Genomic DNA, 20,281 nt, shown 5'->3' with positions numbered 1-20,281 from the left:
CTCTACATGCCTATCAGTATTACATTTTAACACAGCCATTTTAAAATAGGTCCTAGTCTGTAGTTCTTACAAGCTGACCATCAGTGTTTGCATCTAGAAAGCTTCCCTGGTTTTAACACAAAGCACTTTTGACTGTTGTGCTATATGTTTGTGGACAATTGCCTTGTCTTTATGAAGGAAAAAAATTGTGTCTCTCCAATGACTTTACTTTGACATGTGAGCTGTCAAAGACCATCAGTTTGTGGCAATTGAGGGATTTTGTTGGGTTCATTTGGAAGGTTTTTTGGCTTTGCTTTTGGACTTTTTTAAATTTATTTTTATTTGATTCTTGGGAGCACATTGGGAAAAATTGTTGAGAACAGTTGCAGCCAGACATTTGGATACCTTTGTTTTTCTATCATGCAGCATTAAAGATCATCCTTGCTTTTTCCTCAGAGGCACTGGTGAGCTCTGTGAGACCTTTGTACTGTGGTCACTGCAGTAAGTCAAGACACTCAGGAAATAGCAGAGATAATTTTTCAATTGAATAGATAGAGAGCTCTGTGTTTTCATAACATGATATTTCAGACTGATATGTATATTCTAGAGATGTGTATGATATGGCATGAAGGAAATGTTCTCATTATGCTTTTGCTGTTCATTGTTACCCTTTAGTGATTCAGCACATGTGCTGTGTTGGATGTGCTAATACCACACTGAGGTGTTCTCTGATCAAATTGCAAGAGAAACAGGACTTGATCAGAGAACTGGGCCTGGTCTTGTGAATTAATAAATTAGTCTTGTGGAGAAGACCTATTCTGGTAGTTTACCCTTATGTTCAGAAATAGAAAAAAATTGGGAGCATGTCAGTGGACAATTAGTAAATGTTTAGAGCTTTGAGGGTTTTTTTTATCCTAAGATAGGAAACTGAACATGGATGGAGTTGATATGGAACACAGGAATAATTAATGCAGGTCTGTTGCTGGATAAATCAACAGTGATTTTTCAGCTTTTTGCTCTGTACTTCAAAGAGGGATTTTTTACCCCCCACTCCCGAACAGCAGGAGCTGTTTCTCTCTTCTGGGCTTTGTAGAAGCACAGGAGAAAAAGGGCTTGCAATCCAGTTGGCATCAGGGACGGAAAAAATGGTACAACACAGCAGAAGGAATTGGAAGATAGGAGCATGTTTCTTTCACAAGTTGGCTTTTTATTTTTAATTTAGAGGAAGAGAGCCAGGAAAGGATGAGGTGATGGGGCTGGGGGGGTTGAAAGAGAGTTCAGATGGTCAGTTTCTGGATCCAGCAGCTGTGAAGATACAGAAACTAGAAAGCCAGGAATTTAGTATTTGGGAAGTTCTCATTGCTGTGCTGCAGGAAATCTTCTATGGGGGTGACTTTTTATGACCCTGAACAGTTTCTCTGTGCTCTCATTGTGTATGAATAACATTTCTACTGCTTTAGAAAGGGAGAAGAGATAAATGAATAACAAAAGTTAGTAAACTTTGTACTGTATTTGAGCTTCTTAAAGAAGTATTGTAGTGTAGGATGGAACAAGTACAATTTAGTGGATGGTCGTCCTGAGAAAGATACTGTAATATGTCTAGTTTTCCTTTGTGTTAATTCAGGTTTTCTAGTCTTACACTAAGATATGAAAAGCCAGAAAAATAAAGACTGTTGCTTTATTTGGGATATGTGTTTTTTGTTTGTTTGGGTTTTTTGTTGGTTTTTTTTTGGTTTGTTTTTTTTGAAAGCCGGAATCTCTTTGTTCTTAACAGCTGCCATCTTAATAATTTCTTAAAGTTGTAATACTGATTTTATTATGACCAAAATGTCATTTCTGCCCATCTTAATCTAGCATTAAATCTTGAATGTCATCAGATGATTAATTCAGCTGAAGGTTTTGCCTTAACAGCTTCCAGAAAGTGACATAGCTGGGGGAAGATTGATTTACCAGTTAAACTAGTGATAGAAAAGCATCCTACATGTAAACCAGAACATGGAGCTGTTGCATGTAGGCTAATTAAAGTATTTTCCTCTTGCCTTGAGCATCCTTACATTGGGGTAATGCAAATCCTTTGCGTTAAATTAGATCAATTGGGAAATTTTCCCCTAGGTGTTAGCAAGTTAAAATGCAATATCTGTGACTTTACTGCGTATTTTGAGTGTTTATTTTAAGATGTTAATGAAAACCCCCATATTTACACATAGAACTAAGCCTAGTCCCTGTCTGCAAATTCCTGTGCTGCTAAAAACCCAGTGATGTAAGACTAAAGCAGTGTGTGCAAGAGGCCATGATCTCCTGAGGAGGGACATAACAGGAGTGCCTGGTCCGTATCTCCCTAATGTGACAGTGACAGTACATTGATGTGTATTTTTCTTCCTGGATTTATGTCTCTCTTTACTGTCTTGCATTTAATTTTTAAGAGGAGATGAGCAATACAATCCTGAAGATACAGTAGTTTCTTCCTATGTGTGCATTTTGCTTTATTTCCTCTGAATGGTAAATAAGCTAAACATGTATAATAATGGAGTCCTTTAATTTTCTACTTATTTTGGAGACTGAGATGTAATTTTACCTATTTACCAACCAAGACAAACAAAAGCTTCTCCCTAATGGTGGTTTCCTCATAGCTCGTGTGTCTACAGAACAGTAAGGATAAAAGTTTGAGTTTTAAAAGCTTTTCCTGAATGGATCCAGTCCATCAAAATCAGCACATTTCCAGTGATAATACACACACCTTTGACTTACTCATCTGAGCAAGACATTAAAATAACTCTCCAGAGGTACTAAGCTGTCAAAACAGATGAATTGACTGTTGTTGTGCTACTCGCATTTTGTACCAAACAGGCACAAACAAAAATGTCTTCACCAGTTTGTTTTGATTCTTGTGCTTTCATGGTGTTGTACAGAGATCACATAAAAACAGAGCTGTTACATAATTTTTTTGTAATGCAATTTCCATAAATACCTTTAGAAAATTAAAGATTCAGAAGATTGAGATCTGCGTTGTCTCTTCTTAAATCTGTCTCAGAACTGATGTAATTGTTTAATTGAGCCTTAGAAATATTGATGCAAAACCTAAGATTTCTTTCCCATACAGTAATCTTACTTCCAGGGACATTTGAAGTATTTTCTTTATCTGGTTCTTGCCATGAGTAAATGATGAGAAACATTTCACCAATGCTTGATTAAGTTCAGCTTTGTGAGGCCTAATGGTACTGTTTTCTGTGCTCAGATAAAAACATACTGTGAGCTGTTGGAATTAGGTGAATGGCAGTAATTAGTCACCATCAAGTAAGCCAGTTGTACAGAATATCTGATATGCATCATGTTTCTGTGTTTAGTTAGGATCTTATTTATGTGCATAGTGTTACTGTGTTACATGTTCTCATCAATACTAGAATAGCATGTTCATCTGTCTGCATGCATTTGTGATCTTCGTAACAGAATCTGGGACTGAAAGTTAATAAAATGCTGTATTAATATGATGTAAAAAATGTTAAATGCCATTCAATGCTGTTTCTCTTTAACTGCAGACCCTGCTACATGGAAAAATCCGAGACACCTTTCTAAAGGTTGCCTTTATCCACTTGCTTTTTCTCTCTACACATAAAGTGCATGCTTATATACACTAATCACGTACATTTCATGCCACATTATTGTTGATTACACTTTTCCTTTCACACTTTGGCTCCTGTGTTGATTGATTATTTTTCTGAGTCTTGTGTTCTGGTTGATTTTTAGTTTTCTGACCTTCTTGCATTAGAATGAGATGATTTTTGCTTTTCTATGCTGTTACTGCTTCATAGAGTTTCCTGCACTTTTGATTCCCAAATCCTCTAAAAAAATCTTTGTTGGTCAGTATCTTGAATTTCAACTTAAGTGAAAGAAATGTTTTGAAAGATTACTTGGTTGTAGGTAAATTGTGTGTTTGCCAAATGGCCAGATTTCTGGTAGACTGTTCTTCTAGAGCAGATTGCTGTGTCAGGAAGCAGAGAGGAAATGACCACAAAATAAAAATTGGAAATGGAACTTACCACTAGTACTTGGAAACCTAATTGGGAAAGTGTGAATATCTCACAGTGTGACTGGAACTGCTGCCTGCACTACCAAGCAGGAATTGACAAAACCTCCTTTGCTGTTTCGGGGACTGCTCTTACACAGCCCCCAGATAATTCTGGACGTAAGTGATGACTGACAAGAGTGAAGATGTTTGGTCCCTGACAGATTTGGGAAGAGACATGTTCTCCTAAGGCTTCTTTGTATGCAGAATTCTTATGTATTTTCTGTTTGCTTGGTTTTGGTCCTACAGGTTTTTCTAACTTTTTCTTTCAGCTGAAATTTGATCTCACTTGCATGGTAAAAGAAAAGAAACTAAAAGGCAGCTATTGCTAATAATTATTTTGTTTTCTGTTGCAAACTGATATTTACCAAAATAGACCATTTCTGAAAGATTTTAGGGTAGCTGTTGGCTCAGTCACAGTTAGGAAGGTGGACCTTGTGTAAGAGGGACAATTAAACATAGTAATGAGATGCAGGGCTGTAATGGGCAGAATCATAAATGTGTTTGTACTGAGCTATTTAACATCTCACTGTAGAAAGCGAACTAATTTTTTTTTTACTGCTTGAAAATATAAAATCACATTGTAGATTTCAACAAACAGGCTCTTGGAAAAATGTGATTGAAACATCTGCTTCTTCTTCCTCATGTATCAATTTTTGTTTTCAGAGGTCGATGCTGCAGAGTGGGGTAAATTTCTTCATACCAAAAATAAGGTATGTGTACTATGATGATGGAGTAGCAGTGTCATAAATATGTTAACATATATATACTTAATTCTGTTATCTCTTCCCTTGAGTTGCCTAAAAAGGATATTATTCTGGCTTTTATACTAGATGTCAGAGTATTGAAGATTTTGTGTTTTGTCTTTTATGAGTAGAAAAACTTTAAAAACATAAAATATCTGTTGTATGGGCCATTTACTCTGCTCCGTTATTTATCTTAGTTATTTTTGTGTTAGTTTGTTGATTATTCTATTTTGCACATTGGCAAAATTAGAATGGACATGGTAAAGACAAGAGTATGTGTAATCACAAGTCATTTCAGTCCACTGAAGAATTGGCAACTTCAGAGATTATTAGAAAGCTTTTAAAAAGAAGGAATGTGCATCAGGGTCGAGGAGCAGAAACTGAGATCACCTAGGACTGAAATGGGAGAGTCAAAGCTTAATTCTTTGCTTGAAGAAAGTCATATCTTTTGGCAGATGAATTACTTAAGTGTTTATTACTTTAAACAGTGCTAAGAGTTGAAGGAAAGCTAGAGAGGATTGCAGAGGGACCTGTGCAAGGGTAGCTCTTTGCTAACTTATGTTGGATTGGTGGAAGGAGAACAGTTTTGACAAGAGTGGACAAATGTGAAAATGAAATTGTGCCCTTATTTTTTGTTATTTTTGAGATGAGAAGGGGTTCAGGCTACACATTTAATAATCTCAAGGGGTTGCAACGAGATTCAAAATGGAATTAAATGTTTGCATTGTCTTTTGGTGAACACTCGTTAATAACATTTCTGACACTGGTGTGTCGTAAGTGCCAACAACTCCCATCTCACAGTATTAATCAACAGATTAAATGCTAACATTCCAATTTTTTTTTAGCACTGATGATTCCTGTTTGCTTCAGCTTAGGGGCTAATAGAAATTCTTGTTTTTTCTCATATTCTCTATACTGAGAGAGGTTTACACTGTCTCTTGTAGAAGAGAGCATTATTTTGCAATTAGGGAAGTGGATGCTGTCTTTCAGTTTTCAACATTTTGTTTCTTCATTCCTTCAGATCTATACAGATTTTGATGAAATTCGTCAGGAAATAGAAAATGAAACGGAGAGGATTTCTGGAAATAATAAGGTAAATGTACTGTCCATCTTTGTCTTGCTATAAATTCTTTTGCTGCTTAAACCTTTTTTAAACAGATTTGGCAGCTGGAAGTGAAAAGCATTTATCTGTTCTCCTGAACAGCCCAGCAATGTTGCTTGCTGTCCTGAGATTTTTTTACTGTGTTCATAAGATAAATGATTTTGGATAAAAGACAGAGAATTGTTGATTTACTTCAAACTTGTGTAATAGTGCAAAAAATAAACTTGATTAAACTTGCTTTCATTTTTCCACATATATGGCTTAATATATAACTGTAAAATTGAGTATTTTATTCTTGCATATCTGTATAGTCAGTCACATATAAAAGCTTTTATGCATTTCATGAGATAGAAAGCAGGGCTGCCAAAGAGAAATTGGTTGAAAGATGTCTTCTTTTCCTTGCCATGTAGGTGTAAGGTGTATGATGAAAGACAGTTTTTCTAGTATGAAACTGCAACTCTTGGATTTCTAAATAATGCATCTAAATAACCCAGTACAGTAATTTTTTTTTTATTATTGTTAATCTATTCCTAGGGGATCAGCCCTGAACCTATTCACCTTAAGATTTTTTCAGCTAATGTTGTAAATCTGACTCTTGTGGATTTACCTGGAATGACAAAGGTAGGGTTGAGAATCCTTCTCTTCTGATTCACTGTGAACAGTATTTTTGAATAAGATGTGTGTGTTCATTCTTGGCATTATTCTGTATTGTCAGATAAACAGCTTTCCTCAGGTTAAGTAGTTTTATATAAATTTGGCACATCACTATCTTCTGGTATAAATTTGGGTTTCTGATGATCTTTGCTGATGTTAAGAGGTGGACTTGCTCAAGTTCTTCCTCTTTCTATGTACAACTCATTTAAGCATTGTGTGGGATGTGTGTTCCTTTCCACAGACGAGGTGGCACCCAAGTCTCAGAGGTGTACCTGCAAGTAGATGAGTATTTGGCAAGTTTGAAAATGTTTCCTACATTGCTTCTCCAGAAGTTGCTATTTGTATTTCTGTAAGAAGTTGCATAAAGTGAAAATAAACTAGAAGAAATGTGGAGGTCCTGTTTGTTGAGGTTTTATATGAAATAATTTTCTGTGACATGAAGATGACTTCTTTTCCTGCCCATGCACACATAGACAGCCCACTGTGCCAGCAGTGCAGCTGGTTCTTGGACACCAAGTCTCATGCAGGCATAAATACACAATTTTTAACAGGCTTGTGTTGTTTTCTCTCTAGGTGCCTGTTGGTGATCAGCCTAAGGACATTGAACTTCAAATAAGAGAGCTAATCCTTCAGTTCATCAGCAACCCCAATTCGATTATTCTGGCAGTCACAGCAGCCAACACAGACATGGCCACTTCAGAAGCACTTAAAATAGCACGTGAGGTGGATCCAGATGGTAAGCAGCAAATAAAACTAGATGCTGTAATTCAAGTTATTTTTAAATTAGATTCTAAAATAAAACTGAAGTTGTTTGGGCAAAATGTAGTAAGAAAAGCAAATATGACCAAATTTCTTAGCAAATCTGATTTCTATGTTTTCTTAAAGAATTCTTTCTACACTCTCTACAACTCAGAAAATGCTGGGATGAATTACTATCTGACAGATTTCTGGCTTATGAACATGTAATCATAGGAGATACTTCTGTTTTCACAGCAACAAGTGGTGTTGCAGAATATTGGGGGGTTTCAGTGTTTTAGTAGTTTACAGAAGTGTGTTAGGGCAACTTAATGCTTTATTGTCCTATGTTGTTTATTTTGCTAGAGAAAATGTGCCATCCTGCAGCTAGTAATTGACTGTCTAGCTGTTAGTCTAGTGATTTTTAGTAAGAGTGGCAGAACTGACTGATTTGATTTAATATAAAAAGAGGATTATAATTTTATATTTACCTAATGACTTTGAAACAGATCTGAAGCTACTGGTTCCCTGCTTTTGGCTTTTGGAAAGTGCTGTTGGTACCATTGACTAACAAATGGCACTGTGTGATTTGAAAGAATAGGGAATAGTACACTAGGAAAATAGAAATACAGAAATTAGGCTAAAATTTAGTCTTAGGCTTTACCCTCAAGTTTTTCTTCCCATAAAATATAACATTTCTTGTTTGTTTTCAAATTCCAAATTTGCTTTGGCTGGTCTGCCATATAACCTTGACGGGAAAACCTCTTCAGGCAGTCTGCTCAGTCAAATTGTCCTGGTTCAAGGTAGCAGACCCCTTTTAACTTACCCCTGTACAAATTATCAACTGTGTCTTTTGGATCACTTCCCAAAATTCTGAAACTTAAAGGTCTGGAGTGGCAGATCATGGTGCTGGTTCTCTAGGAGTAATGGTATGTAAGGGGAACTTGAAGTACTAAAGTAGGTAGTCTCACATCAGAGTTTCAAGACCCAAGAACCTACTGATTTTGCTGAAGTTTTGGGTTATTTTGTTTAGACTCAAAAAGTGTTATATTCTAAAGAAAAAGTTCTTGCCACCTTTTTATCAGATCCAAAATCTCAGGAAATACTAAGGTCCCAGACAGATCCTGTGCCTGCTGGTTTAGATGTTCAGTATTTACCTGTTCAATGAATTGAAGTTGCTTTTTTCTTTACTTTCCTGTATTACATGGTTACTCTGATCAAAACAAAGCATCCCTGTGAGTGTGTTTTCCTTTTGGTAGGTCGAAGAACGCTTGCTGTTATCACAAAGCTGGATCTCATGGATGCTGGCACTGATGCTATGGATGTGCTCATGGGAAGAGTGATTCCAGTCAAACTTGGCATCATTGGCGTAGTGAATAGGTCTGCCTGGGCACCTTGATGTAATTTTTAAAACTGTGTTGATATGAAGTAATCCTTTCAGCTTTTTTAACCATGAATATAGTTTTAAGAATAAGATGACAATTTTGAAATAAACTCCGGAGTAAGCAAGTGAGGAGCTTGTTGTTCACTTCTGAGAAGCCTTTGTTCTTCCACTCAACCAACTGCTAATTTAGAAAGGAATAGAGACACTTCTTCTGAAAGAACTGTAGTGTCACCAGTACTTTGCACTATTACTCAGCCTGAGGAAAGCTTCTGCTCAACTGTTCACATTAGCACTGATCTGGTACAGATCCTGTGTATATTAGTGCTAACTGTATATGGCTGCAGTACTGTTAGCTGTATTTTTTTGCTTTAACAAGGTCAAATCTCATGTAGTTCTGATAAAAACATTACTTAGTCTGTGTACAGCTGCTGCCTGTGCTGATTTGTTGACTATGTTGCACAGAAGAAAAAATAAAACCCTTTAAAGTCTAAAGAATTAGCTGTCCTGTCCGGAAAAGCAGAAGTGTAAATTAGTTTTACTTTGCATCTATTAACTAGAGTGCAACTCTGCCTTTTTTACTTCAGGAGTCAGTTGGACATTAACAACAAGAAGAGTGTAGCTGATTCCATTCGTGATGAGTATGGTTTTCTTCAAAAGAAGTACCCGTCCCTGGCCAACCGCAACGGCACCAAGTATCTTGCCAGAACACTGAACAGGTATTGCTCTGTGTGATGTGTTAGGAATATGTGCAGAACTTGATTCTTACCTTTACTTTCTCTTTTGGTGCTGTAGAGTGATACATTGAGGAAAACTCTTGATTCTAAACTCCGCTTCTCTCAGTTTCTGAATTTACTGTAATTTTTCCTGAGTAAATGTTTTCCTTTGGTGATTATTTTTGTCTGTCTGTTTTGATGAATATAATAAACCTGAAACTTTTCCTTTCTGCTAATGAGGGACTTTTCTATTTTTAGACTACTGATGCATCATATCAGGGATTGCTTGCCAGAACTGAAAACCAGAATTAATGTTTTAGCTGCTCAGTACCAGTCTCTACTGAACAGCTATGGGGAACCTGTTGAAGACAAAAGTGCTACTTTATTGCAGCTTATTACCAAATTTGCCACAGAGTATTGTAACACTATTGAAGGAACAGCAAAATACATAGAGACTTCAGAGCTGTAAGTACCAAATGTTTTCCTAGAATATTGACTGAGTTGTTAGACTGACCCGGTGGCTCTTACTGGTTTTCGCTGGCAGTAGTACTACACTGGAGCATAACATACCCAAAAATGTTTGAATCCAAGCCACTATAAAAAATGCTGCAATGAGAGCTTTTTTTCTTGTTTACTACTTCAGTTGTTATTTTATTCTTTCAGATGTGGTGGAGCCAGAATCTGCTATATTTTTCATGAGACCTTTGGAAGAACTTTGGAATCTGTTGACCCGCTGGGTGGCCTTAACACAATTGATATTCTGACTGCCATTAGAAATGCTACTGTGAGTGTTCTTCTCTATATCTAAGTGCTGTGACTATATATTGAATAGGAATTGCAACAAACTTGTGCTCCTTCAGTCCTGTGAATTAATGATCTCAGCTTAATGAGTTAATATGAAGAGACTGAATCCTGATTTTTAGTACTTCAAGTGGAAAAATCACAATATCCAAATACGCAGGCATTATTCTATATGGAATGAGTTCAAGGTGAATGTTTACATCTCCCTGCTGTTATTTAGAGGCTGAAATAAAGCTTAGGCCAAGCTTTGGCAACGTTGTACTGAAGCTGTTGCATATTACAGAAATGGTGGTGGAATACTGCCTCTGCATTTATTTTGCATTAAGCACTTCTGTTATGAAGACTCAGTCTGAGATGTATGGGCTAGGACACAATCAAATATTTTGAGTCTGTGTCAGGGACACAACTTTGCAATCGTTCAGTGTTTCATGATAGATTTGGTTTCTCTAGAATATGGAAATTGATATTGCTAAGAATTAACAGAGTAAGTTCACATCTAAATTTTGCGGTATATAGAATGTTCACTCTGTAAAGCTTGACTTTGTGTGTCAGACATGTCAGTCTGCTTTTGTATTGTGTCCTGTTGGGTGTGGACAGACAGGTTTCTGCATGGTCTTGGAGCTTCAGGTACTCTGCAGCAGTGGTATGTGTGCATGTTCTTATCCTTCTGTAAATGAAAAATTAAAAAATAGTGTTTAGTAACAGGAAAGAAGTCATGTTTTTATGGGACATATAACATCTCTATGTTTCTAGAGCTAATTAAAAAAAAAAGAAATTTCAGGTAAAAAATGTTTTATCTGTAGCTAAGCATTGGTCTGTATGGTCATAAATGAAATTATCCCAAACACTGTAACTCAGTGGCACTGAAACCCACGCATCTTGTTGGTGTGGTATTGTATTCTGGGGACTGTCAGTCAAATAATGACAGTTTTTCTCTCCAAAATCAGTAAGCAAATGCCTTTGCCTTTATAATAAAGTTCAGTTAAACTTGGATCCACAAATGTCAAGAGAATTGTTTGTAAGCCTAGGGTGACAGGAGTAAGTAGAAATCTCCAAGATTCTGTAAGGATTCTGGTTAATCGTTGTCTAAGACAGAGTTTGTCTCAGAGATAACAACTTTATAGCTTCTATTTTTAATTATTCTTGTAGCAGATCTTGAGACCAGTTCTGAGTGTTGGGTGCGAGAGCTGTGACCTGATTTAATCTGGGCTTCATCAGATCCTACTTAGAAATGCATCTTGTTTTAATACACAGTTCAGCAGCTTTTTCCCTCCTTTTGAACCAGGGTCCTCGTCCTGCCTTGTTTGTTCCTGAAGTTTCATTTGAGTTGCTGGTAAAAAGGCAAATCAAACGTTTAGAAGAGCCCAGCCTACGCTGTGTGGAGCTGGTTCATGAAGAAATGCAGAGGATTATCCAGCATTGTAGTAATTACAGCACACAGGTAAAAATGCATGTTTTAGAATTAGGTTTGTGATCACTGGCGCGCGCGCGTGTGTGTGTGTGTGTGTCCTTGCTTGATTCAAAACTTCGGGAAGTTTAATCAGTAAATCTTTGGTTTGTTTTTAGGAATTACTGAGGTTTCCTAAATTGCACGATGCCATAGTTGAAGTAGTAACCTGTCTTTTGCGTAGAAGACTTCCTGTCACAAATGAAATGGTAATTTTCCATTTACTGTAATTTTGCTGCTAAGACTGCATGTTTTCTGGAGTCTTGATGCTTTTGATTGTAGTGTCAGGATTGTAAGTTATTAAAGGAATCTTAATTTATATTTGTTAAATAGGTAGTTATTTAATAGCTACACAGTTTGAAACGTCTATATTAGAAAATTGATTCATAAAAAACAAAGGGGTGGGGAGATCCTTCTTCAGCTGATTGTCCTGTGTTTCAATTTCCCAAGAAGAATTTTACTAAAACTTCCATTTAACATCTCCTAGTCTTTCTGATATAGGTGAATTTCCCTCCCTTGTAGCAGAAGCTGTGCATTTACTGTGGAGTGTGGGAATCAGTGATCAAAATTAATTTGTAGTTCTTACTCTGTGTGTTTTGGGGATTTGTAGTGCCTTTTAGCTAGTGAGAACTAAAAATGCAACTTCTGACTTTGAGTAAATGTGTTTTAATATAAAGGTCTGATTTGGGGTCCTGTTGGGGAGGAAACAAAGTGTTTCACTTACTGACTCTGTGTTTGATGTGAAAAGGAAAAATTGTTTGCTCACTGTCCCCCACAGTGGTTCTCCCACTGGTTCACATGTTGTGTGAACATGTCTCATGTGGTTTGTGACCAAAGAGTCACCATGATAGGTCACTTTGTCACTGTACAGCTTGAACTCTATTAGATTGCTCAGTTTTGGTTTTAATTGCTGGAGAGGAGTTAACTTGGTGAATGTAACTGATGTAACATCCCAAATGGCTGAAGGATTGAATGTATTGTGATGAATTCTCTTCTTGCCTTCTGGATCAGAACTTTAATTTTTCTTTGGGCAGTAGGAATGATGCTTTGCAATGGACAGTCAGACTCTGCTTCCCAGCACTGTAGGTCATTGCTCCACACTGGCATTACATTTGCTAACTGAATTTTTGATCTGTCAATGTCATTGCATTGCAGGTTCATAATCTTGTGGCCATTGAGTTAGCTTATATCAATACCAAACATCCAGACTTTGCTGATGCCTGTGGCTTAATGAACAACAACATAGAGGTAAGAAAATGCATTCTTTTAAAGTTTTTTGACTTCTTTAAATGAAAGTAAAATTGACAAAATAACAAATGCTTCAATTTCTTTCGTTGGAGCACATTTCTGCATTTTGAGTTATAAAAATGTGACGTTTTACAAATATGGTGTATACTCTTATGATCTTGGATTTGTTAAATTTCTATTGCAAATCACCTTCAGGAGCAGTGGTTGATACTTCACTGAAAGAATTCTGCCTGTTTTTCAGTATGGAGCATGAGATGGGCATCTAATTGAATATTGGCTATTAAATGAAATTTTTGTAGGAGGAAATTTAAAAATGGAGTTTTGAAATACTGTTTAATGTTGAATTAACTGTATTTTGTCTCTGACATAATGTATCCATAACAATAATGTTCCTGTCATTTGTGAAAGGATAATACAAGTATTGCTTCCTCTGTTCAGATTCTAATTTCTGCTTGCTTGGGCATTGTTCTTGAATCTCTGTGTTACCATCCTTCAGTCTCCCTGTGCTGATTTAAGGGTAAACTGGCAGGAGAAATGAACCCAACACGAAAGAGATTGTAAGAGTTGCAATTTAATAAAAATATTACAATAAATACAATGAGACAAAGAAAAATTGGTTTTTAACCCACAAAACCCACAAGTATAACCCAGTGTCCTGGGGCACAAACAGGGGATGGTGTTCCTTAGCCCCTGCACTGAGCCCCACATGGTTCTCCTGAGTCCAAAGTAAAAAAAAGGGAAAGTAAAACCTGTTGATGCAGATGATGGTTGCAATCTGATCAAGAGTAGTGGTTGCAGTCCTGTTGAGGTTCTGGTCCTCCTCTGTATCTGACGAATGGTACCAGAAGTTCCCAAACCCCAAGATTATAAACCCTCTGGTTCAGGTGGAAACACCCAGTACCTCCCGCAGGGCGGAAACTTCCACAGTGGGTGATCTGACTCTGTGAGTCATGGGGTATTTTTGGAATCATTGATGGCCCATTAGCAGACATGACCCCTCAGGCTGGAGGGGAGTTATCACAGCTCTTATCTCACAGGCTTCTTTAACACCCAGCTCACATCCTGAGGGGTCTGGTGTGCCCTGGGCAGCTGCTGCAAATGGTCCATTGTTAACAGTTCATGAGAAATGATATAAGGGGTGTAGAATACACAGCTATGGTCACACCCACACAGTGATAAAGTGGTCCCAGCTTGCTGAACTAGGACACTGTAAGACATTCTCCCCATCAGCCTTCTATCAATAGTTTTTCTGTTTTTCAAGCCTGGCTTTGATTGATAATACTTGTTGCTGTCATCATTCTATAGCAGCAATTCTACAACTGCTCTGCTAGATTGATTCTTCCAGTCTGGTTTTGTTGCAATATTTCATCCATCTGGCCCAGAGCTTCCTAATACTCTTGTGTTTGTCCAACACATTGTTTTCATATCACAGAATCACAGAATGGTTTGGGTTGGAAGGAACCTTAAAGATCATCGAGTTCCAAGCCCCCTGCCATGGGCAGGGACACCTTTCCCTAGACGAGGTTATTCAGAGTACTGTCCAACGTGGCCTTGAACACTGCCAGGGATGGGGCATCTACAGCTTCTCTGGGCAACCTGTGCCAGGGCCTCACCACCCTCACAGTAAAGGATTTCTTCCTAATATCCAATTTAAACTTACTCTCTTTTAGTTGAAGCCATTTCCCTTTGTCCTGTCACTTCATGCTCTTGTAGTGTTCTTTTTTTAGATGTTTGTTACAATTTCTACTCTTTATTTTTAATATTTTACTTTTTACTCTACATGCAATTGAATTTGCCTTGGTAGACTGCTTTTTAGTTCTAAAACAACATGTATGGAAACTGCTGAGTACAAAAATTAAGACTTTGTGAAGTTGAATTGTGGTATTATGGTGTGTTACTTAAACTAGTTCTTTCCTAATGTTTTCCTGAACAGGACATGGGAATTTTTGAAGAACTAAACTATGTAAAACACCCTAACTTTATTTACTGGACAATCAATTCCTAGTTTCAAGAAAAACAAGATCTTTCTTTGTCCTGATTGCTTCAAGTCCTGTTTTGCAATGAAGCAAATTTTGTCTCCTTCTTTCTTTTGAGCTAATCATGTGCTGGCCACAGAACCAAGATATCTGTGCTGAGCCAATTGTGGAGCTTTGATGTTGTTTTTTAAAGGCTCAGGTTTTGATTATGGAGTGTGTTGCAAAACTTTTTGCAAAACTTTTTATAATGAGAATTTAGTTTTGACAAAATAGTTTTATCCAAATAATCAAGGGTTTCACAAGACCACAGTATTAATGCATGACACTGGTTGAGATGAAATTACTGGTGTTTATCTCTAAAATGTAAGTCTGTAAAATATGAATCTTGCCTATGTGTTGATACAGAGTAATACATAATTGAGGTCTTGCTGGATTGTTTTTAAAGGAACAAAGGCGTAACAGATTAGCCCGGGAATTGCCTTCTGCTGTGCCACGAGACAAGGTAAGTAAATGTTGGATTTTATTTATTTATTTGTTTTAAGTTTAATGCATTCTCCTTGATCCAATCTAAGTATTGGTAACTTTGATATGCTACCCTAGTCACAGTCTTGGGGGAGCTTCCAAGTATTGACTTTTTTCCTTCCATTTCATAAGATAGAAGGGGAATCTCATTTTCTTATAAAGATGCAATTTTGGGGAGGTTTTAAATCTGGTATTTCTGAAGACTTGTCTATAAATTTAGTATTACACTTATTGCTTGAATGTCATCTGAGGTAAGGTGTAAAATGCCTGCAGATGTTAAAGATGGAGTCAGAACTTGCATGCTTAAATTTATCACTGAGACACACAGATTTCTAAAGATTAACAAATGATTTAAAGTATCCAGTGTGCCAACATAGAAACTTTGTGGTTGGCCTTTGATTTTCTGTCACTCTTAAAACTGCAATTTACTGCAGTCTTGCTTTCTTTGGGAGAAGATGGTAGAGGTGTCATTTTCAGTTGATCATCATAATCCAGTCAGGTATTCTGTCTCTGGGGATTGCTTAATTTTGCCACATTTTGGGATTAGTGCAATGACAAGTATGTACATGGGTGGAAGAACAAACAAGTGTCATGGAAAATGTTGCCTGTAGAAAAGAATGGTCTGACAATAAGCTGAAATTTTAGTTATTTAACAATATGTGAAGTATTCATAATTCAAAGATACAGAGTATAGTTTATGCTCCTCACAAGCATAACAGGACTTTCTACAGCTGATAGAATCAGTTCATTAAGTTTGTTAGTGTTAAAAGTGAGATGAGGTCCCAGAACAGATCTAATACTACTGACAACTGATGGATGAGTTGGGAATTCAGGGTAGCTATCTTGCTTTTAGTGCTCTTTGATCTTTCTTTTTATTGACTTCATCTTTATATCATCAGTGTAGGAGCTGAAAAGAAATTGAAGGTCAGATAATCCAAAAGTTTCTTAACTGTCTTGAATATGTCTTTTTTTTTTCTGCTTATATTACAGTTACTCTTGCAAATTCAAAATATTTCTTTTCTGGATTTTGAAAGATGATAGTAGGTAAAAGTGTATGAAATTTGCTAGGTAGATTTGGTGGTCTTCAGTTGAATTTTTTTCCCCCCATCCCTGCATTTTTTACCTTCCTTAGTCTACTAAGGCTCCAGGTGCATTGCCACCTGCTTCCCAGGAGACTGTTACTGCTGCTTCTGCTGAGGCTGATGGCAAGGTCTGTCTTGATTTCTCCTCTAAGCACTTGCATGCACATTCCTGTTGTGGTGCCCCCAGACAGTAAGGAAAGCAGTCTGGATTTAGTGCTTTGTCACTGACACAGTTACCCTGCCCACTGTGGGCCACTTGGCACTGCTGATTTCAGTATGTTCATGTAAAGATGTGCCATTAGGTGGCAAAGTCACTGCTTTCTGTTTGAACTCTTGGTTGCAATATATTGTGGTGCAAATATGCAGCATAATTTGCCTCAAACTGTCAATAGATTGTTTGATGCAACAGTATTGTAATCAAAAGTGTTCAGCATGGTTGTTAAACTGCATGTTTTTAATGTGTTGACAGTTAAAGAAGGAGGACAGAAGATAAGCTAAAATGTGAGTTTCCTGCTTCCTGCAGGGAATCCTTACAGGCTTTGTTCAAACTGAACCTCCTTTGTGTTGTTTCGCATAATTGTTGAATCCCTGGTCTACTTATATTTGTGAAATGTGTTTTTACACTTTAGGTGTGATGTCTCTTGTGTTAAAATAACAGCTCTTTATTACTGTAAAGGCTTCTTTGCTAATTGCTTTCGCTGTGAGTCAGAAAAGATGGGCAGCCACAAATTTGTGTATTAGGAAATACCAAGGGAACAGACTTTCTGCTTCATTGCATATGCACATTCAGCTTTTAATGCAAAGCTGCCATTTCTGTCTTGGACAAAGTGGTTAAAGTCAAAACCTAGTCAATAGTAGAGTTTTAACTCTTATTTTCATCAAGGTTTGAGGTTCTGATACGCTGCAAACATTAAAAAGAAATCAAGAGCTACTGTGAGGACTCTTTTGTCACTTAAGAAATTGCAGATTTATTTTGCATTTCCCATAAAACCTTTCCTGTATTAGCTGGTACATTCCACACTTTGTCTTCTGTAGCTTTGTTTCTGAAACTACTTTGGAGATAGACCAGGCTCCACAGTAATATGGAATTTGAATGGCATAGGGATTTTTGTCATTTTGAGTTGTCTTGCAGTCAAAAATAATGCAATGGAGCTCTCCTTATCAGTATGTATGGCCAAACTTCGCGAACGAAGATTTGGGAAGGGCTGTCCCCACGTGGGTGTGCCCTTCCAGCCTGCACAGTGGATTTTAGGTGAGGCTCAGCGTGCCCAGAACTGGCCCCACCGTTTCAGTCCTGAGGTTCATCTGCCACGGCAGAGCGAGCTTGAACAGTGCCAGTGAAGTCCTCAGGACTAGAACCTACAGCACCTGGCATTTCCCAGGAGGTCTCCCATCCAAGTACTAATCCGGGGCTGACCCTGCTTAGCTTCCGAGATCTGACGGGATCAGATGTCAGGGAGGCATTTAACTGCCCTCCTTATCAGTAGTTCTCTCTCATTAACAGAGTTTGATTTGAATTCTTACAGTGTATTCTACAATGCCTTTGAAAAGCTGTGCAATTTAAATATAATTCCACAGTTTAGCTGGGCTTCCTCCTAGCATGCTCCTGTTGGTATTCTATTTGCTATTCTTTGTTTCTCACCTCTTCTTTTTTTGATTTAAGATCAGCCTGTGGTTTTTAATTGTAAACACAATAGGTAAATTTAGGGTTTTTTCCTTTTATATCTGAAGCAAGGCAAAAATAGTAGTTCAGAGCCTTGAATGACCTTGAATGTTTTTCAAAGATAGCAATACATTTTAAAGCACAGTAGTAAATAGAACAGGTATTAGGCTTGTGGAAAGGTACAAAATAAAAATTGCCCCTGTTCCATATCAAAATAAGCTATTCGGATTTTTAATATTAATTAACATATGGTGGATACCATCCGCTAATATTTCTTTTGCCCAGTGATTCCTAATATTTAAGAAATGGGTGTTATGCCCTTTTCTCAGAAGATAAGTAAGTCATTCTTTGTCTGCAACTTCCTAGAAACTCTGATCTTCACTTCCAGAGGATGGAGATTTTTGTTTTGGTTTTTTTTGGTACAAAAAACTCTTCTGTAAATTGAGGTCTGGCAGCACAAATGTGTTCATAGTTGTGTTACTTGGAAACAAAAATGTGCATTTTTTTAGCTGTTATTGTAAGAACCTTTGTATTTAAATAAGATACCAAGTTTGTATTTAAAAAAAGATACCAAAGAATTTAAATTCAAGTATTGTAAAAGCTGTGGTCATCATCAAAACATACTTCCAGGATGATTCTGATAGCATAGGTTGTATTGCTCCAAGGATGTATGGTCAAAGTAGTAAAAGCCAAATTATTTAGGAAAACTACTCCATATTTCATAAATTATTTGTAGACCCTTAAAATGCTGGGGAGCTTCTCTATGTGAGACATTTTCATGCTGTTATTTGAAAGAATACAAGTTTTAGAAGCTTTCATTTTAGTGGTACCTTTTGTCACCTGTAAGCAGCAAAGGGAGAACAAAGGTGGGGAATCTGAAGAACAGAATGGAAGGAATATACACATGAAAATTTCACTTTTAGTGAGTCTTACCTGTAGTGTTTTGATCAGACACTGCTTTACAGAGCCCAAGTTCTAATTTTCCAACATTTTTTTTCAATGTGCTGTTTGTGCAGTCTGCTCCTGCAGCAGGAGATACGTCTCAGGAATCTGGGACAGGCAGCTGGAGAGGAATGCTGAAACCCTCAAAGGCAGAAGAGGTATCAGCCGAGGAAAAATCCAAGTCAGCTGCAGCCCTACCTGCTAGTCCTCAAAAAGGACATGCTGTAAACCTATTAGATGTGGTGAGTCATGAAAGACAAATACCTCTTCTTTGTTGTTCAGGCTCAGGAAAGAAAACATCTGAATTCCAAATCTTGTAACTTTGCTACTAATATTTGATATCTTTGTAAAATATTCCCCTTTTAGCAACAGGGATCTCTAGCCAGTCTCTTCTGCTTTCCTCTTTGCTCAGTCCTTTATCTCCCCCCTGCCCATCCCAGTTCAGCCTATGAGTGGGATAACTGGCTTCCTTTCACAAATTCCTGTGCAGGTGAACTTGTTTGGATCGTTCTTCTCCAGAAACAAATCTCAGCTCATCTAAACTCAAAATTCCTACTTTTTCTTTGCTGAAGTTCAATTTTTATATTACAGTAAAAGAATCATTAAAGATAAAACCCACTTAAATTAGAAGTAGGTGGAGAAACCTGTGTTTGGAGCTTAGTTCCTTTAGTGAGATTTAAAAAAATGTGGTAGTGGTGCCCTCTGACCTTTGTTTCACAGATCTGGATTTTGATATGTCTCTAATTTTATTTCCAAAGTATTAGAGGTTTGTTGCAAGACAGGTTATGTCTACCACACTATCAGACTAAAAGAGCAATAGTTTATTTTAGATTCCACAGTTTGAGTTTTATTTACATAATGCAAATGAGCAGAATTGGTAAACTGAGGCTTTTGGTTTTTTACATAGCCTGTACCTGTTGCACGCAAACTTTCTGCCCGTGAGCAACGAGATTGTGAAGTGATTGAACGACTTATTAAATCTTACTTCCTTATTGTCAGGAAGAACATTCAGGACAGGTAAAACAGAACTTCATAGAAATACTATACATGTATAATCTTGTTACTTTTATCATGTTCTTGTATTTGTAAGAAGAGAGAAAATAAATAATAGTTTTTACAAGGGACACCAGCAGTAAAGCTTGACCCTTCACAGACTTAAGAAGTTTGAAGAAGGACTTGTTTTCTCTAATGGTTTCTGTTCTGAATTTAAGTAAAATGCTTGAT

General features: G+C 37.2%; 1 protein-coding gene across 4 annotated transcripts in view; it reads left to right on the top strand.

Moving 5' to 3' along the window:
• DNM1L (dynamin 1 like) overlaps positions 1-20,281 on the top strand; it is a 39,351-nt gene that overhangs the window by 15,017 nt on the left and 4,053 nt on the right. The window contains exons 3-18 of one of the 4 annotated variants that reach the window (XM_071551169.1): positions 3,516-3,554; positions 4,709-4,755; positions 5,810-5,881; positions 6,425-6,511; positions 7,118-7,280; positions 8,539-8,659; positions 9,248-9,379; positions 9,635-9,841; positions 10,040-10,160; positions 11,463-11,618; positions 11,744-11,833; positions 12,780-12,872; positions 15,294-15,350; positions 16,503-16,580; positions 19,132-19,299; positions 19,965-20,074. In XM_071551169.1, the coding sequence (XP_071407270.1) occupies positions 3,516-3,554; positions 4,709-4,755; positions 5,810-5,881; positions 6,425-6,511; positions 7,118-7,280; positions 8,539-8,659; positions 9,248-9,379; positions 9,635-9,841; positions 10,040-10,160; positions 11,463-11,618; positions 11,744-11,833; positions 12,780-12,872; positions 15,294-15,350; positions 16,503-16,580; positions 19,132-19,299; positions 19,965-20,074 (1,741 nt within the window). The remainder of the gene's footprint in view (positions 1-3,515; positions 3,555-4,708; positions 4,756-5,809; positions 5,882-6,424; positions 6,512-7,117; positions 7,281-8,538; positions 8,660-9,247; positions 9,380-9,634; positions 9,842-10,039; positions 10,161-11,462; positions 11,619-11,743; positions 11,834-12,779; positions 12,873-15,293; positions 15,351-16,502; positions 16,581-19,131; positions 19,300-19,964; positions 20,075-20,281) is intronic. The other 3 variants (XM_071551170.1, XM_071551171.1, XM_071551172.1) reach the window with 3 other exon arrangements.

The sequence above is a fragment of the Pithys albifrons genome, chromosome 3 (assembly GCF_047495875.1).
Source record: "Pithys albifrons albifrons isolate INPA30051 chromosome 3, PitAlb_v1, whole genome shotgun sequence".
Lineage (NCBI taxonomy): Eukaryota > Metazoa > Chordata > Aves > Passeriformes > Thamnophilidae > Pithys > Pithys albifrons.
Note: the sequence above shows the minus strand (reverse complement) of the source record. Positions and strands in the feature narration are given on the sequence as shown.